The sequence below is a fragment of the Micromys minutus genome (genome assembly GCF_963924665.1).
Source record: "Micromys minutus genome assembly, chromosome: 32".
NCBI classification, from domain to species: Eukaryota; Metazoa; Chordata; class Mammalia; order Rodentia; family Muridae; genus Micromys; species Micromys minutus.
Window position 1 is genome coordinate 7408065 of NC_137967.1, and position 21552 is coordinate 7429616.

General features: G+C 36.0%; 2 protein-coding genes across 2 annotated transcripts in view; one reads left to right on the forward strand and one right to left on the reverse strand.

Moving 5' to 3' along the window:
- Positions 1–21552, reverse strand: part of LOC308413593 (vomeronasal type-2 receptor 116-like) — a gene marked incomplete at both ends in the record, with an annotated part of 711488 nt that overhangs the window by 523953 nt on the left and 165983 nt on the right. The gene's annotated exons all lie outside the window — the stretch shown is intronic.
- Positions 11952–21552, forward strand: part of LOC308414000 (vomeronasal type-2 receptor 116-like) — a gene marked incomplete at both ends in the record, with an annotated part of 40710 nt that continues 31109 nt past the window's right edge. The window contains 8 exon segments of the mRNA XM_080909167.1: positions 11952–12059; positions 12063–12172; positions 13392–13680; positions 15348–16086; positions 16089–16159; positions 17293–17429; positions 17431–17466; positions 17468–17516. Of these exon segments, the coding sequence (XP_080765293.1) occupies positions 11952–12059; positions 12063–12172; positions 13392–13680; positions 15348–16086; positions 16089–16159; positions 17293–17429; positions 17431–17466; positions 17468–17516 (1539 nt within the window).

Genomic DNA, 21552 nt, shown 5'->3' on the forward strand with positions numbered 1-21552 from the left:
TTTAAAGTTTCTCGGCATTTTAGTTAACTTGTTGCATATTTACTACAATCAAGAGGAAATAGATTGTATTTATTTCAATAAATCCTTCCCTAATTAAAAACAAACAAACAAGACCCATCACTTCTGCAATGTACAATGAGCAAAAACTATGAAGGAAAACAAAGATAATGAAGAATGGATGGGTCAGTGCATGTTATTAAATTAAAAAACAAAGCCTGAGGATTAGACAGGTAGATCGGGGTTTGGAATCCAAATGTTGGTATTACATTCTCATTAGTGTAGAAGGTAGAGTCCCTGATAGTAAACCGCCAACCAAAGAGGATGGATCTATGCGTCCATCTGGATATGTAGCTTTATCTTCCATATCTGCTGAAAGGGGAACCCTCCATCTTGTGAAGGCTCACTGATGCAGGGTAGAGGAATGTTATGGTGCTAAGGCAGGAATAGTTAGGCAGGTAGGGGAGCACTTCATAGAGGCCAAAGAAAGGGGAATCGGATGTTTTTGGAGAAGAATATGGGAACAGGATAAAATTTAAGATGTTATTATATAAAAAACAATAGAATGAAAGTGGAAAGAAAGTACAGAACATAAGTACAGTGTATAATGATCCTTGTCTTTCAGTAAATTCCTTTCTGAGAAAGGTCAACTTTATTAATCCTCTAGGGGTCAGAGTGATTATGAAACATAGAGAAACACTGCAGGAAGAATATGACATTTTTTACATTTGGAATTTCTCACATGTTGAATTTAAGGTGAAGATAGGACAGTTCAGCCCATATTTTCCACACGGTCAACTCTTTCATTTATCCGCAGGAAAAACTGAGTTGGCCACAGGATGTAGAAGGGTCAGTGTGTGCTAACTTTTTGATTCAAAATACACAGCAGTAAACATATCGAAATGAATATATTGTCACATCAGGAACCAATTCCTACACTCCTGTATTAGGTTTCTCTTTCTTGGGCCATACTCTTACTATTTCTTTGAAGACTTCATACATGCATAAAATAAACCTTTGTCATATCAAAACCTTTTTCCAAAACTTAACAATTACAAAATTGTTTTTTACCATCGTTTGATGTTCTTTCCTTTAAACTAAACAATATTCTCTTCCTTATTACACAGTAATGTCCTCCATTACCACACACCTCTGTAAACAATGTTGATATGGATGAGGTTAATGTTACAGCTATGAAATACTAAGAGTCTCTATTGCTAACTACTGTTATTATACACAAAATGTTATACCATAGAATAGAAGGACACTTACAAAATTCATTAATAAACACAATTACAGAAACTCATATTCACAGAAAATCAGTTTTACATAAACTTGAAGAACTCCTTCTCACTTATCAGTGAGGTAAACAAAAGGTCAAACAAAGGAACACACAGACAGAAGTAGAACTCCAAAAAAATGACTATTAAAACATATCAGAATCGGCAATAACAACAACGAGACAAAGGTGGCAATAATTTTCAGTTATAATTAAATACTTTAGTAACAGTCTCACAATGAAATCAAAACAAAGCTGATTTTTTAAAGACATTTTTTGGTTGCATGCAGAGAATAGAGAGGCTCATTCAAATAGAAGCGAAAAACTTCTCTTTATAAAAAGAGTGGAAATAAATATAATGTACAAAAACAGGGAATAAGGTAAATTAAAGAAAAATTTCTTTGATAATTATGTAAGACTCATTCCTGACAAAAACACGTACCATAACAACAGAACATACAACACAAAGATTAGTCTCTGAGCAAAGAAAAAAATTTATTCTAGGAATGCAAGTATGGTTCAACATTTGTACATCCATTAAGTGTAAAACACCACAAAACACAGAATTACATGATTTTCCAAGCATGTATAGAAATGGCCCCTTTTTATCAGTTTGAAATTTGTTTCATTCTTTATGTATGATTTTAAATATTTTTATGTAATATATGGTTATTACATTTCTCACAATGGAGTTCTTTGAAATAAATGATTATTTTGTTCTAAAACAAATTGAATTTCTTTTTTTTTTAAATTAAACTACTTTATTTTACAAAACAAAGGTTAATGTAAAGATTTTAAACATTTTTTTGCTTAAAATTATACATTTTTGTCAGTTCTGTTTTTTCAGATATCAAAATAATTTTTACATAAAACTATGTGAATATATTTTTTAGTCAGTACTTGATTTTTTTCAAGGGCTTAACAGTATGCATTGAAAACCTAATAGTTAAAATGAGTGTAAAGTACATGCAAAACAAAACACATAATGGAAATAGTCAAAGTCTTTTTGTTTTGTAAATATATTATTTTTCTTTATTCCTTGGACTTCATACAGTCTGTGAGTTGTTTCTGAGGGAGTGCAAGCCTCTGGCGTTATCATCCCAATATCAGTGACTGCATATTATGTCTGCTCTTTAGTGACTGGGTTATCTCACTCAGGATGATATTCTCTAGATGCAGCCATTTTCTTAAGAATTTAGTTAAGTCATTGTTTCTGGTGGCTGAGTAGTATTCCATTGTGTAAATGTACCACAATTTTTGTATCCATTCATCTTCTGAAGGACATCTGGGTTCTTTTCAGCTTCTGGCTATTATAAATAGAGCTGCTATGAACATTGTGGTGCATGTATCTTTGTTGTATATTAAAGTGTCTCTGGGGTATATGCCCAGAAGTGGAATAGCTGGGTCTTCAGGTAGTACTATATCCAATTTTCTGAGGTATCCCCAGACTGATTTCCAGAGTGGTTGTATTAGTTTGCAACCCCACCAACAGTGGAGAAGTGTTCCTCTTTCTCCGCAGCCTCGCCAGCATCTGCTGTCATCTAATTTTTGGATCTTGGCCAATCTGACTGGTGTGAGGTGGAATCTCAGGGTTGTTTTTGATTTGCATTTCCCTGATGGCTAAGGATGTCAAGCACTTCCTCAGATGTTTCTCGGCCATTCGGTGTTCCTCAACTGAGAACGTTGTGTTTAGCTCTGTACCCCATTTTTTAATAGGGTTATTTGATTCTCTGGTGTCTAGCTTTTTGAGTTCCTTGTATACCTTGGATATTAGGCCTCTATCTGATGTGGTGTTGGTGAAGATCTTTTCCCATTCTGTTGGTTGCCGTTTTTTTTTTTTCTTGACAATGTCCTTAGCCTTACAGAAACTTTGCAATCTCATTAAGTCCCATTTGTTAATCTTTTACCTTGGAGCTTGAGCCATTGGTGTTTTGTTTAGGAAATTTTCTCCTGTGCCTATGTGTTCTAAGGTTTTTCCTACTTTCTCATCTAATAATTTCAGTGTAACTGGTTTAATGTGGAGTTCTTTGATCCACTTACACTTGAACTTTGTACAAGGAGATAAGAAAAGGTCTATTTTCATTCTTTTGCATGCTGAGAGCCAGTTGGACCAGCACCATTTGTTGAATAGGCTGTCCTTTTTCCATTGAAAGTTTATGGCTCCTTTGTCAAAAATCAGGTGACCATATACATGAGGGCTCTTTTCTGGATCTTCTATTCTATTCTATTGATCCACATGCCTATTTCTGTACCAGTACCATGCAGTTTTCAATACAATTGCCTTGTAATATAGCTTGAGGTCAGGAATAGTGATTCCCGCAAATGTTTTTTTGTTGTTGAGGATGGATTCCGGTATTCTAGGTCTTTTGTTATTCCATATGAAATTGCACATTGATCTTTCCAGTTCCATGAAGAACTGGGTTGGAGTTTTGATGGGGATTGCATTGAATATGTAGATTGCTTTTGGTAGGATGGCCATTTTTAAGATGTTGATCTTTCCAATCCATGAGCATGGGAGATCTTTTCATTTTCTGAGATCCTCCTCAATTTCTTTCTTTAGAGTTTTGAAGTTCTTGTCATATAGGTCCTTCACTTGCTTAGTTAGAGTCACACCAATGTATTTCATAGATTTTGGGACAATTGTGAAGGGTACCTTTTCCCTAATTTCTTTCTCCACATGTTTGTCCTTTGAGTATAGGAAGGCTACTGATTTGTTCGAGTTAAATTTGTATCCAGCCACTTTGCTGAACTTGTGTATCAGCTGTAGTAGTTCTCTGGTGGAATTTTTGGGGTCACTCAAGTACACTATCATGTCATCGGCAAAGAGTGATGTTTTTATCTCTTCCTTTCCGATTTGTATCGACTTGATCTCCTTTTGCTGTCTAATTGCTCCAGCCAGGACTTTCAGTACTATGTTGAATAGGTAGGGGGAGAGTGGGCAGCCTTGTCGAGTCCCTGATTTTAGTGGTTTTGCTTCAAGTTTCTCGCCATTAAGTTTGATGTTGGCTGTTGGTTTGCTGTATATTGCTTTTATTATTTTTAGGTATGGACCTTGGATTCCTGTTTTTTCCAGGATTTTTAACATGAAGGGGTGTTGGATTTTGTCAAATGCTTTCTCAGCATCTAGTGAGATGACCATGTGATTTTGATCTTTGAGTTTGTTTATATGGTGGATTACATTGATGGATTTCCTTATATTAAACCATCCCTGCATCCCAGGGATGAAGCCTACTTGGTCATGAGGAATGATCGTTTTAATGTGTTCTTGGATTCGGTTTGCAAGGATTTTGTTGAGTATTTTTGCATCAATGTTCATAAGTGAGATTGGTCTGAAGTTCTCTTTCCTTGTAGGGTTTTTGTATGGTTTAGGTACGAGGGTTATTGTAGCCTCAAAAAATGAGTTAGGCAGTATTCCATCTGATTCTATCTTTTCGAATAATTTGGAGAGTATTGGTGTTATATCCCCAATAAATGTCTGATAAAATTCTGCACTGAACCTGTCTGGACCTGTGCTTTTTTTTGGTTGGGAGACTTTTGATGAATTCTTCTATTTCTTTAGGTGTTATAGGGTTATTTAGATGGTTTACTTGGTCCTGGTTTATCTTTGGGACCTTGTATCTGTCTAGGAATTCGTCCATTTCCTCCAGAGTTTCCAATTTTGTGGAGTATAAGTTTTTGTAGTAGGATATGATGATTTCTTGAATTTCCTCAGTTTCAGTTGTTATGTCCACACTTTCCTTTCTGATTTTGTTAATTTGTATACTCTCTCTTTGCCCTCTAGTTAGTCTTGCTAGGGGCTTATCAATCTTGTTGATTTTCTCAAAGAACCAACTCTTGGTTTTGATGATTTTTTCCATGGTCCTTTTTGTTTCTATTCGGTCTATTTCTACTCTAATTTTGATTATTTCTTGCCGTCTACTCTTTTTGGTTATATCTGCTTCCTTCTGTTCTAGGGCTTTTAGCTGTGCTGTCAGGTTGATGATGTAAGCTCTCTCCCGTTTCTTTTTGGAAGCAGTTAGGGCTATGAGTTTTCCTCTCAGTACTGCTTTCATTGCATCCTATAGGTTTGGGTATGTTGTGTTTTCATTTTCATTGAATTCTAGAAAATCCTTAATTCCTTTTTTAATTTCTTCTTTAACCCTGGTATCGTTTAACAGAGCGTTGTTTAGTTTCCATGTGTATGTGGGATTTTTGTTGTCTTTGTTATTGTTAAAGACCAGCCGTAGACCATGGTGATCTGAGAGGATGCATGAGAGTATTTCAATCTTCTTATATAGATTGAGGCTCGCTCTGTGTCCAATTATGTGGTCAATTTCCGAGAAGGTGCCATGGGGTGGTTAGAAGAAGGTGTATTCTTTTACTTTAGGATAATATGTTCTGTATATATTTATTAATTCTAGTTGGTTCAAAGTTTCTGCTAGTTTTGCTGTGTCCTTGTTCAGTTTCTGTTTCCATGATCTGTCCATTGGTGAGAGTGGGGTATTAAAGTCTCCCACTATTATTGTGTGGGATGAAATGTATTTTTTGGGCTTTAGTAGGATTTCTTTTATGAATGTGGGTGCTTTTTTATTTGGAGCATATACGTTAAGGATTGAGAGTTTCTCCTGACAGATTTCCCCAGTAATGAGTAAAAAGTGTCCTTCCTTATCTTTTTTAAAACTTTTGGTTGGAAATTTACTTTATTCGATATTAGAATAGCCACTCCAGCTTTCTTCTTGGAGCTGTTTGCTTGGAAATTTTTTTCCCACCCTTTAACTCTGAGATAGTGTCTGTCTTTGTCTCTGAGATGAGTTTCCTGTATGCAGCAAAAGGCTGGATTTTGTTTATGTATCCAGTCTGATAGCCTATGTCTCTTTATTGGGGAGTTGAGTCCATTTATGTTAATAGATATCAAGGAATAGTTGTTTCTGTTTCCTGCCATTATTGCTTTTGTGGGTTGAATTGTGTCTGTGTCTTTTTCTTCTTTTAGTTTTCTTGTTTAGGAGTTTTCTTGTTTTTACTAGGCTGTATTTTCCCTCATTGTATTGGGTTTTCCACCTATTATTCGTTGTAGTGCTGAGTTTGTTGTCAGATATTGTGTAAATTTTGATTTGTCTTGAAATATCTTTATCTCTCCATCGATGGTCATTGATAGTTTTGCTTGGTATAGCAGCTTGGGCTGGCACTTGTGTTCTCTTAGTGTGTGCATGATGTCTGTCCAGGCTCTTCTAGCTTTCATAGTCTCTGTTGAGAAATCGGGTGTGAGTCTGATTGGCCTGCCTTTATATGTTACCTGACCTTTTTCTCTTACTGCTTTTAGTATTCTTTCTTTGCTTTGGACACTTGATGTTTTTACTATTATGTGTCTGGAGGTATTTCTTTTCTGGTCCAACCAATTTGGAGTTCTGAAGGCTTCTTTTATGCTAGTGGTCATCTCATTCTTGAGGGTAGGGAAGTTTTCTTCTACGATTTTGTTGAAGATATTTACTGTGCCTCTTAGTTGATACTCTTCTCCCTCTTCTATTCCTATTATCCTTAGGTTCGGTCTTCTCATTGTGTCCTGCATTTCCTGGACATTTTGGGTTAGGAGCTTTTTGTTTTTTGCATCTTCTCTGGCTGTTTCGTCTATGTTTAGAATGTTGTCTTCTGCCCCCGAGATTCTCTCTTCGATCTCTTTTAATCTATTGGAAATGCTTGCTTCTGTGATTCCTGATTTCTTTTTTAGGTGTTCTACCTCTAGGGTTATCTCTTTTTGTGTTTTCTTTATTGTGTCAATTTCCATTTTAAATTCCCTCTTCCATTCCTTCATCCCTTTGATTTTGTTTTCCTCTAGTTCTTTGAGTTCTTTGAGTGTATTTCTTGTTTCCTAATTAAAAGCTTCTGAATCTTTTTGCTTTTCCTCCCGTTCTTGTTTAAGTATCTCTATCAGCATCTTGAGGTATGATTTCAGGTCTGTGTCTTCCTTTTCTGGAGTGTTTGGAATTCCGATGTTTGCTGTTATGGGAGAGCTGGGTTCTGGTGTTGCCAGGTTGTCTTGGTTTCCTTGGGATATACTCTTTCGCTTTCCTCTTGCCATTTTGTTTTCAGTGATATGTTCTTGCCTTTCCCTTGTATCTGGTCTGTGTCCCTGGATCACCACTGGTCCAGGTGGCAGATGGGTCGAGCCCTGTTCTATGCCTCAGAGTCGCCGGGTGGGAACAGAACTTCCAAAGTTCTGTTCCTGGTCGCTGGATCATACAGGGCGGGGCAGGACAAGGTAGGGGGTGCACTTTCCGTGTGCACTCTGCAGAGATCTGTCTGCTCCCTGGCAGCCCAGGTCTCCCACCCACCAGTTGCTCAGCCTCTTCCAGCCGCCGTTCCGGGTGGCAGATCCAAATTGAATTTCAATAGAAAGGTGTTGTATTAAAATTCAACTTACAAATCATCAACTCCATTGAGAAGTATTTCAATCTTCTTGTATATGTTGAGTCCTATTTTGTGACCGATTGTATGTTCAGTTTTAAAGAAGGAACCATGATGCGGTTAGAAGAAGGTGTATTCTTTTGTTTTAGGATAAACGTGTACATATGTGTATACTATATACATATTTGTGTATGTGTGTTAAATTCATTTTGTTCATAACTTGTTAGTTTTACTAAGTCTCTGTTTATTTTCTGTTTCTATGATTTGTCTATTGATGAAAGTGGGGTGTGGAAGTTCTCCAAATTACTGTGTGACGTAAAATGTGTGCTTTGAGATCAAGTAAGATTTCCTATATGAATATAGTTGCCCTTAAATTTAGAGCATAGATGTTCAGAACTGAGAGTTCATCTTGGTGAATTTCTCTTTTATGACTTGAAAATTTCCTTTCTTACATTTTAAATAACTGGTTGAAAGTCAATTGTATTTGATATTAGACTGTATACTTCAACTTTTTTTTGAGACCATTTGTTTGGAAAATTGTTTTCTACCCTTTTACTCTGAGGTAATGTCTGTGTTTGTCATGGAGGTTTGTGTCCTGTATGCAGAAAAATGCTGGGTGCTTTTTAACCTATCCAGTCTGTTGGTCTATGTCTTTTATTATGGATTGAATCCATTGATGTTGAGAGATATTAGGGACCAATGATTGTTGTTTTCTTTGATTTTTATTGCTAGAGGTGGAGTTGTGTTTGTTTGGCTGTCTTCTTTTGTGCTAGTTGATTGAAGACACTCTCAAATTTTCTAGGGTGCAGTTCCTTTCCTTGTGTTGGTGTTTTCCATCTGTTATTTTTTGTATGCCTGAATTTTTTGAAAGATATTGTGTAAATCTGGTTTTGTTATAAAAGTTTTTTTTTTTCTTTTTTGTCTTTTTCATTAGATACTGTGTATTTACATTTGAGATGTTATCTGTTTACACAGCCCTGCTTACATCTGCCTTCCCCTTCATTTGCCTTCACAAAGATGCACTCCCTCCTAGTCACCCTCTCTATCCCATTGCCTTGGCATTCCCCTACCTAGGGAAAACATGTCCTCCCTGGAACCAAAGCCTCTTCTCACATTGATGACAGACACTGCTCTCTTCAGCTACATACCAAACTGGATCAATAGGTCTCTCAAAGTGTGCCCAAAGTTTAGTTATTTACTCCATGGAAGATTTGCAGAGTTTGCTTTGTTGATAATGTTGTTCTTCCCATGAGGTTGCAACCCCTTTCAGCTCCTTAGGTCCTTTCTTTAGCAACCTCATTGGGTCCCCGAGTTCAGAGATGGTTAGCTGCACGCTCAGCTGTATCCATAGGACTGTAGCATAGTTCCTTAGGGGCACGTCTGTCTGCTTCCTGGCAGTAAGTACTTTTGGGGCTCAGGTACAGTTCTTGGATTTGGTGACTGCAATGTGGTGGATCCTAAGGTGAGTAGGCGTCTGAGTGATCTTTTCTTCAAACCCTGTTCCTCTCTTTGACCTTGCATTTCCTCCCATGAGAGTTTTGTTTTGTTTTCTAAGATGGACTGAGGCATTCCCACTTTGGCCTTCCTTCTTTTTGAGCTTCATAATGTCCATGAATTGTTTCTTGGGTATTGCGTATTCAGACCTTTCAGGGGCTAGTATCCTCTTATCAGTAAGTACATACCATGTGTGTTCTGTTGTGATGGAATTACCTCACTCAGCATGTCAATCTCTAGTTCAATCCATTTGCCTATGAAATTCATGAAGTCATTGTTTCTAATAGCTGACTAGTACTCCATTGTGAAAATGTACCACATTTTCTGTGTACTTCATCTGTTGATGGATTCTGGGTTTTTTGGATTCTGGCTCTTATAAATAAGGCTGCTTTAAACATAGTGGAGCATGTGTCCTTGTTATATGTGGGAGAATCTTTGGGGTATATGTCCAGGAGTGCAATAGCTGGGTTTTCATGTAGCAATATGTCCAATTTTCTCAGGAAACACAGACTAATTTCCAGAGTTAGGGAGGCGCTCATGTAACTCAAGACTAAATAGCCAATAAACGAATACTAGCACAAAAAGCTCTGAATACCCAAGAAACAATTCACAGAACTTAAGAAGCTCAAAGAGAAGGAAGGCCAGTACATCTTATAAGGGAGAACAAAACAAAACACTCATGGGAGGAAATAATGGGACAAATACAGGAGCTGGTATTGGAGAAAAGATCATCCAAAGTCTGCCTAAACTGGGGATCCCCCCCCCCCATATGAAACCACTAAACACATGCATTATTGCTGATGCCAAAAAGTGCTTCCTGGCAGGAATCTGATATGGACTCCTCTTCAGAGGCTCTGCCAGAGTCAAACTGATACAGAGGAGGATGCTTGCAGCTAACCACAGACTGAACACAGACGCTAATAAAGAAGCTAGAGAAAAGACGGAAGGAGCTGAAAGAGTCAGTAACCCCATGAGAAGAATGAACTTATTAACTATCCAAACACACCAGAGCTTCCAGGGACTGACACACTAACCAATGAGTTCACATGAAGAGACCCATGGCTCCAGGTGCATATGCAGCAGAGGATACCATTCTCTGGAATCAATGAGAGGAGAGAACTTGGGTCCAGAGAAGGCTCGTTTTCCCAGTGTAGGGGAATGTCAGAGTGTTGAGGAGGGTTAGGGTGGATGTAAGAGGGAGCACCTCATGGAGGCAATGGGATGAAGGGGGAATGGAAATAAGGGAAGGAGGACAACTTATGAAATATAAATACAGAGAATAGTCAAGAAAAAGGAGAATACTTCCTACTTGAAGCTAGACTTCAAGCAACATCTGTCCCTGTGAGTGGTGCTGCTTTTGAGCTCCTCTTGCCAACAGCAGACGGCTAGTGATTTCCTCTCTAGCCTAAATTTTACCTCCCTTCTGGATAAGGCAGTTGCTATTCATCCACTTGTTTATATCTCCCAGAATTCAACTATTTTGTGCCATCTCCTTAACCATTGATCTTCCTAGGCATTTTTATTTACTTCGTGCCAATTTACTATAATTAGAAGGAAATAAAATGCATTTATTTTACTAAAACCTTCCCAAATTAAAAAATAATTCCAAGACTCGTCACTTCTGCAATTATAAAAGGAGCAAATATAATGTAGGAAAACAAAGATAATGAAGAATGGATGGGTCAGCACAAGTTATTAAATTAAAAATAATTGAGGATCAGAGATGAAGATCATGATATGGAAATGAAATATTAGTATGACTTTCTCATTAGTGTTGAAGGTAGAGTCCCTGAGAGCACACCACCAACCAAAGAGTGCAAATGATGGGACCCATGGCACCATCTGTTTATCTAGCCTTATCTACCATACCTAATGGAGAGGAACCCTTGGACCTGTGAAGACTCACTGATGCAGGGTAGAGGAATGCTATGGTCCTAAGTCAGGAATAGGTAGGCAGGATGGGGAGCACTTGATAGAGGCAAAGGAAAGGGGGTTTAGAGTATTGTGGAGAAAGAAATGGTAACAGGATATAACTTAAGATATTAATAAATAAAACAACCAATAGAATGAAGAGAAAACAAAGCACACATCATGCCACTCTGTCTGGATCTTGTTGAAACTTTCAAACTCAATCTTTATCAAGCAAATTAACTGTGGATCTGTTAAGAACTGTATTGTATAATTTAGGATAACACAGGACAAAATATATTTCTGAATTGGTCCGGTTATTGATTCTCAAGGCAATGGAAGCACAGGTCTCCATTAATATGTTCATGTCACTATTTTGTCATGGTCTGTAGCTCTCTATGACTATAATCATGAGCCTGCCTCTCTCTGACTTAGAGTTTGTAATACAATGTCGTTTGTATTCTGAGTTGTTCTGATTATACTACTACTGAATGTCTCACTGTGAATCATCTGATACAATCCACTGACATCATTTCTAATTGTGTTCACATAATCACCTTGTTGAAACTTCCCAAAAACAAAACTGGACAAAAGAGCTTCCTTCCAGGCATTCAAAATCATGAGTGATGTCATGGAGCCTGAGAAGATTTTATCCTCTGAAGTGTTTACCTACCCTTGTTTATTACATGGGCTGTGGGTACCAGTTGCAGAGCCGCAGGGAAGAAAGTCTTTATGATTCCTCCAGGACTCAGGAACAATCTGAAAAACAAATGAATCATGAGTATGCAACAAACATCTCCTTTGCCCAGAGAAATAAATGCTGGTAGAAATTTGACACTCTGATATGCATGGCACTTCAAGATCCATTCTGCACAGATTTCAGACAGGAAATATGTTCATTTTGATGGCAGTCTTCTTCCTTCTCAAAATTCCACTTCTCATGGCAAATGTCATTGATCCTAGGTGCTTCTGGAGAACAAATTTGAATGAGATTATGGATTAAGACTTGGAGCAAACTTGTTCCTTCATCCTTGCAGCAGTTCAGAAGCCTATGGAGAAAGATTGTTTTAGCCAGACTCTGAATGTCCTGGAAGTTCATTTATATTATTCCTTGTAAATGAAATTGAATATTTCTTTAGTGATCTGAAGGTTAAAATTAGGCAAATCCTCGAATCTTCTCTCCTGTTGCTAAGTCTGAACACGAAGGAACAAGCTTAATTCTTTTACAGATCCAATCCTATTTTCTCCTTTCTATTAATCCAGTGATGGGTTTGCTTTTCTTCCACATGGCCCCTGACCTAAAGCCTAGAAGCTGAGATATACAGGACTATATACATTGATGCTTCAGCTAAAGCCCTCCTCATTACAGTTTATGTTGCACTGTAGAAGTAATGACTTGTTGAAATTGATCATGTAATATTTCCCAGTGTTTTATCCCAAGAACAAATAAGTGGTACCCAGAAGTACCCAGAGTGAATAGATCACATTCCTGTGTAAAAAAAAAAGTATGTGAATGATGCTCTGGTAATGGAGTAAGCACTTAATCTTTGGACAATGCTGCACAAAGTACCTCGCACAAATATATATTGTTCATTTGAGACAAGGATAGTCTACTGTAAAGTTTCTGTTAAAACATGGAAGTATTGCCCTCTTACGACCTAAATAAAACTTGCTCAAATACATACAAATATACTTATAGACATATAACATTTACCAAATTCATGTATGACATTTGAATTTATTTAAAAATAAATCATTAAAAATTTATTTCAACAAAAGATTAGAAAAAAGATAAGGATATATATGAGGGGACATGTCAAGATATTAGTCACTTACTATAATAAGTGTTTGTAAGAATAAAAACCAAGTGTTGCTGCAGAAAGTCTATTATTCACTCATAAATTACGTCTTCTCTTCCTTGAACAATTCACTTAATTTAACAAGAAAATATCATGAACTAAAAGGTTCTCATAACATTTGTGTTTTTATATTGCTCAACAATTTCAAAATGAAGATATAATCATAATTATTGTTTTGTCATTATCTGTGGTTTTCTCTTGACCTTCTGATTAAGGACTCAAAACCAAATGGAAATGCTGTCTTTGGATGAGGTTCATGCCATACTTTATTTATGAGAGAAACACTGTCATGAACTTTTAAAGTGTTTACTAGCTTTTAAGTTCTCTTGTCAATCCATTCTCACAACAAAAGGCATTAGTTTTCATTTATAGAGATCAGATGTAGAAAATTTCAGTACAGCGTAGTGCATCTATTGAGTACAAGTGATCATGTCTAGACATCTGTCCACAATAAACACTGTTCTCTTTTACAGAGAAACAACTAAACACCACAAATATGCTTTGGCATTAGCCTTTACATTGGATGAGATCAACAGGAATTCTGACCTTTTACCGAATATGTCTTTGACTATAAAACACACTTTGGGCCATTGTGATGGAAAATCTATAACAACTCCACCATATGGAATTTATGAACAAAATGTGCATATGCATAATTACTTATGTGGTGAAGAAATTATGTGTTCATTTCTGCTTACAGGACCTGATTGGTTCGCATCGTTAAATTGGTGGAAAGACCTGGACATCATCTTATCTCCTGGTGTGAGTTATCATAGGCCAGGAATTCTAAAGTCATATCTTTTTTGGAGACTTTGATATCAATTACAAAAGTCAGTGGATAAGACTGGATTCATGCTCATAACAATCTATGTAGTTCCATGGTACTTACTATTCTGAGACATAATAGACCTTTTCTTAGGGGCCACCACCAGAAGTTGACAGACTCCAGAAAGGAGGAATAAATGAGACCATGAGGAATTGAGTCTGCCATAATGGTAGACAGAATCTAGCAGCCTTGACAGACTAACAGTCAGAGTTTTATTTGTATTAATCTCAATTAGCAGAGATTGATTCATGTTGTTTCAAAACATAGAACATATGAATTCTGTCTCCAGATATGTGTTATCTTAGTCATATAATTTGACTATTATTTGTAAACAATGATATAACAAAGGTATTAATTACAATCATGGATCACTTATAATTATAGAGCTGTTAAAAGATTATTTATCAGTGATAAAATATGATGGAAGAGAAATATAATTAGAAACATTTTCTCAATAAACCAACGTTAAAGTGTCTGGAGTATTTTTTTGCAAAGGCATGGCAGATAATTGTTAACCTGGCAGCTCATGACATTTCAGTGGCACTGGTTAGGATTAAACCTCCAGTCCAGTCTGCGGAGTTAGACATTTTACTACCAGTGTATATATTACTGACCATTAATGAACTGAGTGCCAACTGTCTGTAGACACACTGGCAAAAATTTCAGCAACATGTTATAGTTATTATAAGTAATTTTCTTCAATAGCATAATGATTATTTCATATTTTTATTGAAATTACTGCTATGATTTTCTTTTGTTTCCTCATCGCAATATAAAAGAGTGTACTTTAATCAGTGGACTTTTCTAAGACTGAAGGCTTTGGTGGTTGTGATAGCTTGTTCTTTCATATTTTTACACACGATTATTTTTCCACAATTATAAAACACATCAAATGGAGGAAATAACTCCATCCAATCTAAAGTTGTTTCTCTGTATTATCCTCAAGAGATAAAATCTATGAGTCCTACATATTAACCTAATAATTGGCTGGGTATTGAGTAGGGAGATTTTTAATCTGATCTGCTGCTAACACGTTTAGGAAGGCAAATCTTGTATACTCTTTTAAATTTAATTTGTTCTGTTTTTCTATTTCTTGAGGGGGTATAAAGGCACACATAAATTCCCACAGTATTTTGGAGACTTATGCTAAAAAGAACAACTCTGTCCACTTTATGTGAGTCACAACCTGTAGTGTACAAGATAAGAATATTTTTCCTAAAAGCTAAGGCTGTAGTATTCACAGAAATTTCCTGTTAAATATTAGAAGTATTTCTAGATTAAGGCATAATAAAGGCCATTAAAATTAGTCAATAATCCCCAAATTGTAAGTATATTAAAATCCCTCCAAACATTAAAAACAAAGATATTGAGACAGAAGCTGAGGGACAGAATGGCAGATATTATAATATGCAAATACATTTTGTTACATCTTTGTTAAACAGCCATGCTTGCTGTTCCCATTAGAAGTGTGTTTTCCAGGCTTCCACATTTGCTCATTTGAATCAGACATGAGAGGACAAGTCACAGGTAATCACTGTTTTCAGGTAAATATGATCACAGGTTTTTATGTGCACTGCACCTCATGCTGCTCTCTGTGTTGTAGCTCCTTCAGCTGACCTATGGACATTTCCATTCCATCTTCAGTGATAATGAACAATTTCCCTATCTCTATCAGATGGCCCCAAGGCACACATCTCTAGCATTGGCCATTGTATCCTTCTTACTTTACTTCAACTGGAACTGGGTCGGCCTTGTCATTGTCTATGATGATCAAGGCCATGAGTTTCTCTCAGAGATGAAGAACGAGAGTGAAGACAGGGGAATTTGCTTTGCCTTTGTGAACATGATGTCAATCCTTGAGTTTAATTTCTATCAAAATATTGAAATGTACCACAAACAAATTGTGATGTCATCTACTAATGTTATTATCATTCACGGGGAAGCAGAGAGTATTATTGAATTGAGCTTCAGAATGTGGGAATCTCCTCTTATACAGAGAATATGGGTCACCACAAAACAATATAATTTCCCTACCAGTAACAGAGACTTAACTCATGGCACATTCTATGGGACTCTTACTTTTCTCCACCACCATGGTGAGATTTCTAGATTTAAAAATTTTGTACAGACATTGTACCATCCCAAAAACAACGATTTATATCTAGTAATGCCAGATTGGAAGTACTTTACCAATGAATCCTCAGCATTTGGCTGCAAAATACTAGAGGACTATACAGCCAATGTCTCACTGGAATGGCTAAAGGAACAGAAGTTTAACATGATCTTTAGTGATGGTAGTCATAATATATACAATGCTGTGTATGCCGTGGCCCATGCACTCCATGAATGAATCTGCAACAGGTTGATAATCAGGCAACAGACAATGGGAAAGGAGCCAGTTCTTCATGCTTGAAGGTAGAGTTTCTTCTATTGGATGAGTCTTGGTGTTTTCAATGTCATAATCATTTAGAGACTCTTAGTTGCCCACACTTAATGAAATAGGAAATATTTTTCAAAATAGATTGGTTTTTGATCATTTTCCCGAAAGAAAAAGGAAATCTAGTGAGTGGTATAAGTGTGATTGGAAAAGAAGGTACATGGTTTCAATTAAATTTTGTGGTTACATATAGAGTAACCAAAATCATCAGCATACTCCTCTCCGTAGTGAATATAAAGTCCTTCATCTTGAATTTTTCTACAATGAGAAGACGAATTTTCATTTTTATTTGTAAATTATGTGAAAATCATTTTAAGGAATGGTTTTCTTAAGGTTTCTTCAGTGATTCCTCCCCAGTGTAGGCTTTGGAGTACTTACTTGGTTTTCTCAGAGTAAGTAAACAAGAAATAGTGTTGGTGTTCAGTTTTGTCTATAGATATGTGTGGATTTATCTTTCTCACTGTGTACATGTATGTGTTTTACTCTGTCTGTGAATCTGTGTTTGTATTTGTGTTGTTTTGTTCATACATGTTTACCTCTCTATATGACTGTGGAATAAGCAATACATTTTTAATGTATTATTTACTTTCTATAGTCAATGTGTTTTTGTGTATGTTTTAGTGTGTGTGTGTGTGTGTGTGTGTTTTTACTTATGGCAGTTTATGTAGTTAGTGTGATATTGTATCTATGTTTTTAGTTGAGTGCTTACATGCCTTTCTTTTTGCCAGATTGTTTACATAGATGTGTCAATATTAATGTATATCTTTGTGTAAATAATGGTCTAGCTGTATTATCTGTGAGACTCAGAAAAGATATGAGCCTCTCTCTGTGTTATTGTATGTGTGTGTGTGTGTGTGTGTGTGTGTGTGTTTGTGTGTGTGTGTGTGTGTATGCGCTGTGTATCTGTTTGGTTCTGCATTTATGTTTTATTTTGTTTGGCAGTCTTCTCTAAGAGAACTGAAATTCTTGGAATAGTATCATTTCATTGCATTTGCACATGTTGTGATTTCTCTTTCATTCTTTAAATGATGTTGCCATTTCTATGTAATCATAATCCATTGTGTACCTTGAAGGAACATATGTACAATATAGAATGATGCTTTTCTTTCAGATAAATTCCTTTCTGAGAAAGGTCAACTTTACTAATCCTCTAGGGGACAGAGTGATTATGAAACATAGAGAAATTCAACAGGAAGATTATGACGTTTTCCACATTTGGAATTTCTCACAACACGTTGCGTTTAAGATGAATAGGACAGTTCAGCCCATACTTTCCACATGGTCGACTCTCACTTATCTGCAGGAACAACTGAGTTGGCCACAGGAAGTAGAAGGGTGAGTTTTTACTAACTTATGGATTCCTAATACACAGTAGTAAACATTTTGAACTGAAATATATTGTCATACCAGGATCCAATTCCTAGGCTCCTGTGGTATGTTTCTCTTTTTTTGGTTTGGACATATTTTCATAATTCTCTGCAGCTTTTATACAAGCATAATACATACTTTTATCATACCAGAAACATTTTTTAAAATTTAAAAATCACAAAACTTTTTTTTACCACTGTCTCATATTCTTTCTTTTAAACTGAACAATATTTTGTCCATCATTACACAGTAATCTCCTCCATTACCATAAACCTCTGGAACAGATGCTGATAAGGGTGAGGTTAATGTTAAAGTTACAAATACTAAGAGTCCTGATTGCTATGTGTTCTTATTATAAGTAAAATGTCATCTCATATAATAAGACACCTACAATATTCATTAATGAACACAATTACAGAAGCTCATATTCACAGAAAATCAGTTTTAGATAAACTGGAAGAACTCCTTCTCACTTGTCAGTGAGGTAAACAAACGGTCAAAGGAACACACAGACAGCAGTAGAACTACCGAAAGAGAAATGACTATAAAACACATCAAAATCAGCAATAACATCATCCAAACAAAGTAACAAATAATTTTCTGTTATAATTAAATAACATTCTGATAACATTCTTTAAATAAAATCAAAACAACATGGCTCTTTAATTTTAAGACATTCCTTGGTTGCATGCAGAGGATAGAGAGATACATGCAAGAGAAGAACTTCTCTCTGTATAAAAAATTTGAAAAAATATAATGTATAATGACAGGGAATAAGGAAAATTGGAGAATAATACCTTTGACAATTATGTAAGAATGATTCTTGATGAAAGTATGTATCATAAAACACAACACAAAGATCAGTCTCTGAGCAAAAAACAAATTTATTCTAGGAATGCAAGTGTGGTTCAACATTTGCAAATCAAATAAGTGTAATACACCACACAATACAGAATGACATTACTTTCCAAAAATGTCCAGAAGAGGCTCCTTTTAAAAATCAGTTTGAAAGTTGTTTTATTCTTTATTTATGAATTTAAATATTTTATACACTATATGATAATCATGTTTCTCCCAATGCAATGTTTTGAAATAACTGATAATTTTGACCTAAAACTAATTGAATTACAAGAGAAAACATATTGTATTAAAATTCAACTTACCAAATCAACATCTTCACTGAGAATGATCTCAATCTTCTTGTATGTGTTGACGCCTGTTTTGTGACCAATTTTATGTTCAATTTTGGAGATGGTACCATGAGGTGGTGAGAAGAAGGTATATTCTTTTGTTTTAGGATGAAATGTATATGTATATGTTAAATCCATTTGGTTCATAACTTGTTAGTTTGATTATGTCTGTTTGGTTTCAGTTTCCATCATCTGTCCATTGATGTGAGTGGGGTGTTGAAATCTCCCACATTATTGTGTGAGGTGCAATGTGCACTTGGAGCTTTAGTAAGATTTCTTATATGAATGTAGGTGCCCTTGCATTTGGAGCATAGATGTTCAGAACTGAGAGTTCTTCTTGGTGGATTTTGCTTTGATGAGTATGAAGTGGGCTTCCTTATCATTTTGATAACTTTTGGTTGAAAGCCAATATAATTTGATATGAGAATAGCTCCTCCAGCATGTTTCTTGGTAACCTTTGTTTGGAAAATTGTTTTCCACCCTTTTACTCTGAGGTAGTGTATGTCTTTGTCACTGAGGTAATTTTCCTGTAAGCAGAAAAAATCTGCCTCCTTTTTACCTATCTTGTCTGAAAGTCTATGTCTTTTTATTAGGGAATTGAGTTCATTGCTGTTGAGAAATATTAGAGACCAATGATGATTGTTTTTATTATTATTATTACAGGTAGAGTTATGTTTGCATGGTTGTCTTCTTTGGGTAGTTGAAAGATCACTTTCTTGCTTTTTCTAGGGTGTATTTCTCTCCTTGTGTTGAAGTTTTCTATCTATTATCCTTTGTAGGGCTGAATTTTTAAAAGATATTGTTTAAATTTGATTTTTTAATAAAATTCTGTGGTTTCTCCATCTATGTTAACTGAGAGTATTGCAGGATATTGTTGCCTGCATTGACATTTGTGTTCTTTTAGGAACTTTATGATAACTTCCCAGGATCATCTAGCTTTCACAGTCTCTATTGAGAGGTCTAGTTTGATTCTGATCAGTCTTCCTTTATGTGCTACAGATTTATTACATTAATGCTTTTAATATTCTTTCTTTCTTTGGTATATTTGGTATTTAGAATATTTGTGAAGGACGAATTTATTTTCGGGTCACATCCATTTGGAGTTCTGTAGTCTTCTTGTATGTTTATGGGCATTTACTTCTTTTTTTTTAATTTTAAACATTTTTGCATAAAAGTATATACAAATACAATACTGTCAGTGCATGGCTTTTTTGTTCTTTTTTTAAAGGTTTGATACTCTGCATTAAGGTCTTACTATTTACAATGAGCAAAAAGTACATGTAAAACAGAGTGTAACCCGGAATTTGTGAACCTGTTCTTGGTGTGTAGGGATTGAGCATGACTTTTTTTTTTGTTTGTTTGTTTTTGTTTTTTTGTTTTTTGTTTTGTTTTGTTTTGTTTTATTCTTGACTTCACACAGTCTGTGAATTGTTTCTGGGGCAGTCTGAGCCTCTGCGGTTAGCATCCCACTATCAGTGACTGCATATTACGTCTGTTCTTTTGTGACTGGGTTCTCTCACTTTAGGATGATATTCTCTAGATGCAGCCATTTTCTTTAGAATTTGGTTAAGTCATTGTTTCTGGTGGCTGAGTAGTATTCCATTGTGTAAATGTACCACAATTTTTGTATCCATTCATCTACTGAAGAACATCTGGGTTCTTTTCAGCTTCTGGCTATTTTAAAAAGAGCTGCTATAAACACTGTGGTGCATGTATCTTTGTTGTATATTGGAGTGTCTCTGGGGTATATGCCCAGAAGTGGAATAGCTGGATCGTCAGGTAGTACTATGTCCAATTTTCTGAGGTATCACCAGACTGATTTCCAGAGTGGTTGTATCAGTTTAGAACCCCACCAACAGTGGAGAAGTGTTCCTCTTTCTCTAAAACCTCGCCAGCATCTGCTGTCATCTGAGTTTTGGATCTTGGCCAATCTGACTGGTGTGAGGTGGAATCTCTGGGTTGTTTTGATTTGCATTTCCCTGATGGCTAAAGATGTTGAGATTTTCCTTAGAATTTTGTCAGCCATTCCATATTCCTTAATTGAGAATGTTTTCTTAGCTCTATACCCCATTTTTTAATAGGGTTGTTTGATTCTCTGGTGTCTAGCTGTTTGAGTTCTTTGTATACCTTGGATATTAGGCCTCTATCTGATGTGGAGTTAGTAAAGATCTTTTCCCATTCTGTTGGCTGCCGTATTATTTTCATGACAATGTCCTTAGCCTTACAGAAACTTTTCAGTCTCATTAAGTCCCATTTGTTAATCTTTGACCTTAGAGCTTGTGCCCTTGGTGTTTTGTTCAGAAAATTTTCTCCTGTGCCTATGTGTTCTAACGTTTTCCCTACTTTCTCATCTAATAGTTTTAGTGTATCTGGTTTAATGTGGAGATCTTTGACCAATTACACTTGAGCTTTGTACAAAAAGATAAGAAAGGGTCTATTTTCATTCTTTTCCATGCTGAGGGCCAGTTGGACCAGCAGCATTTTTTGAATTGGCTGTCCTTTTCCCATTGAATGTTTACTGCTCCTTTTTCAAAAATCAGGTGAACATATACCTGAGGGCTCATTTCTGGATCTTCTATTCTATTCCATTGATCCACGTACCTATTTCTGTCTCAGTATCATGCATTTTTCAGCACAATTGCCTTGTAATATAGCTTGATGTCAGGGATAATGATTCCTGCAGATGTTTTCTTGTTGTTGAGGATGGGTTTCACTACTCTAAGTCTTTTGTTGTTCCAGATGAAATTGCACATTGATCTTTCCAACTCAATGAAGGACTGGGTTAGAATTTTCATGGGGATTGCATTGAATCT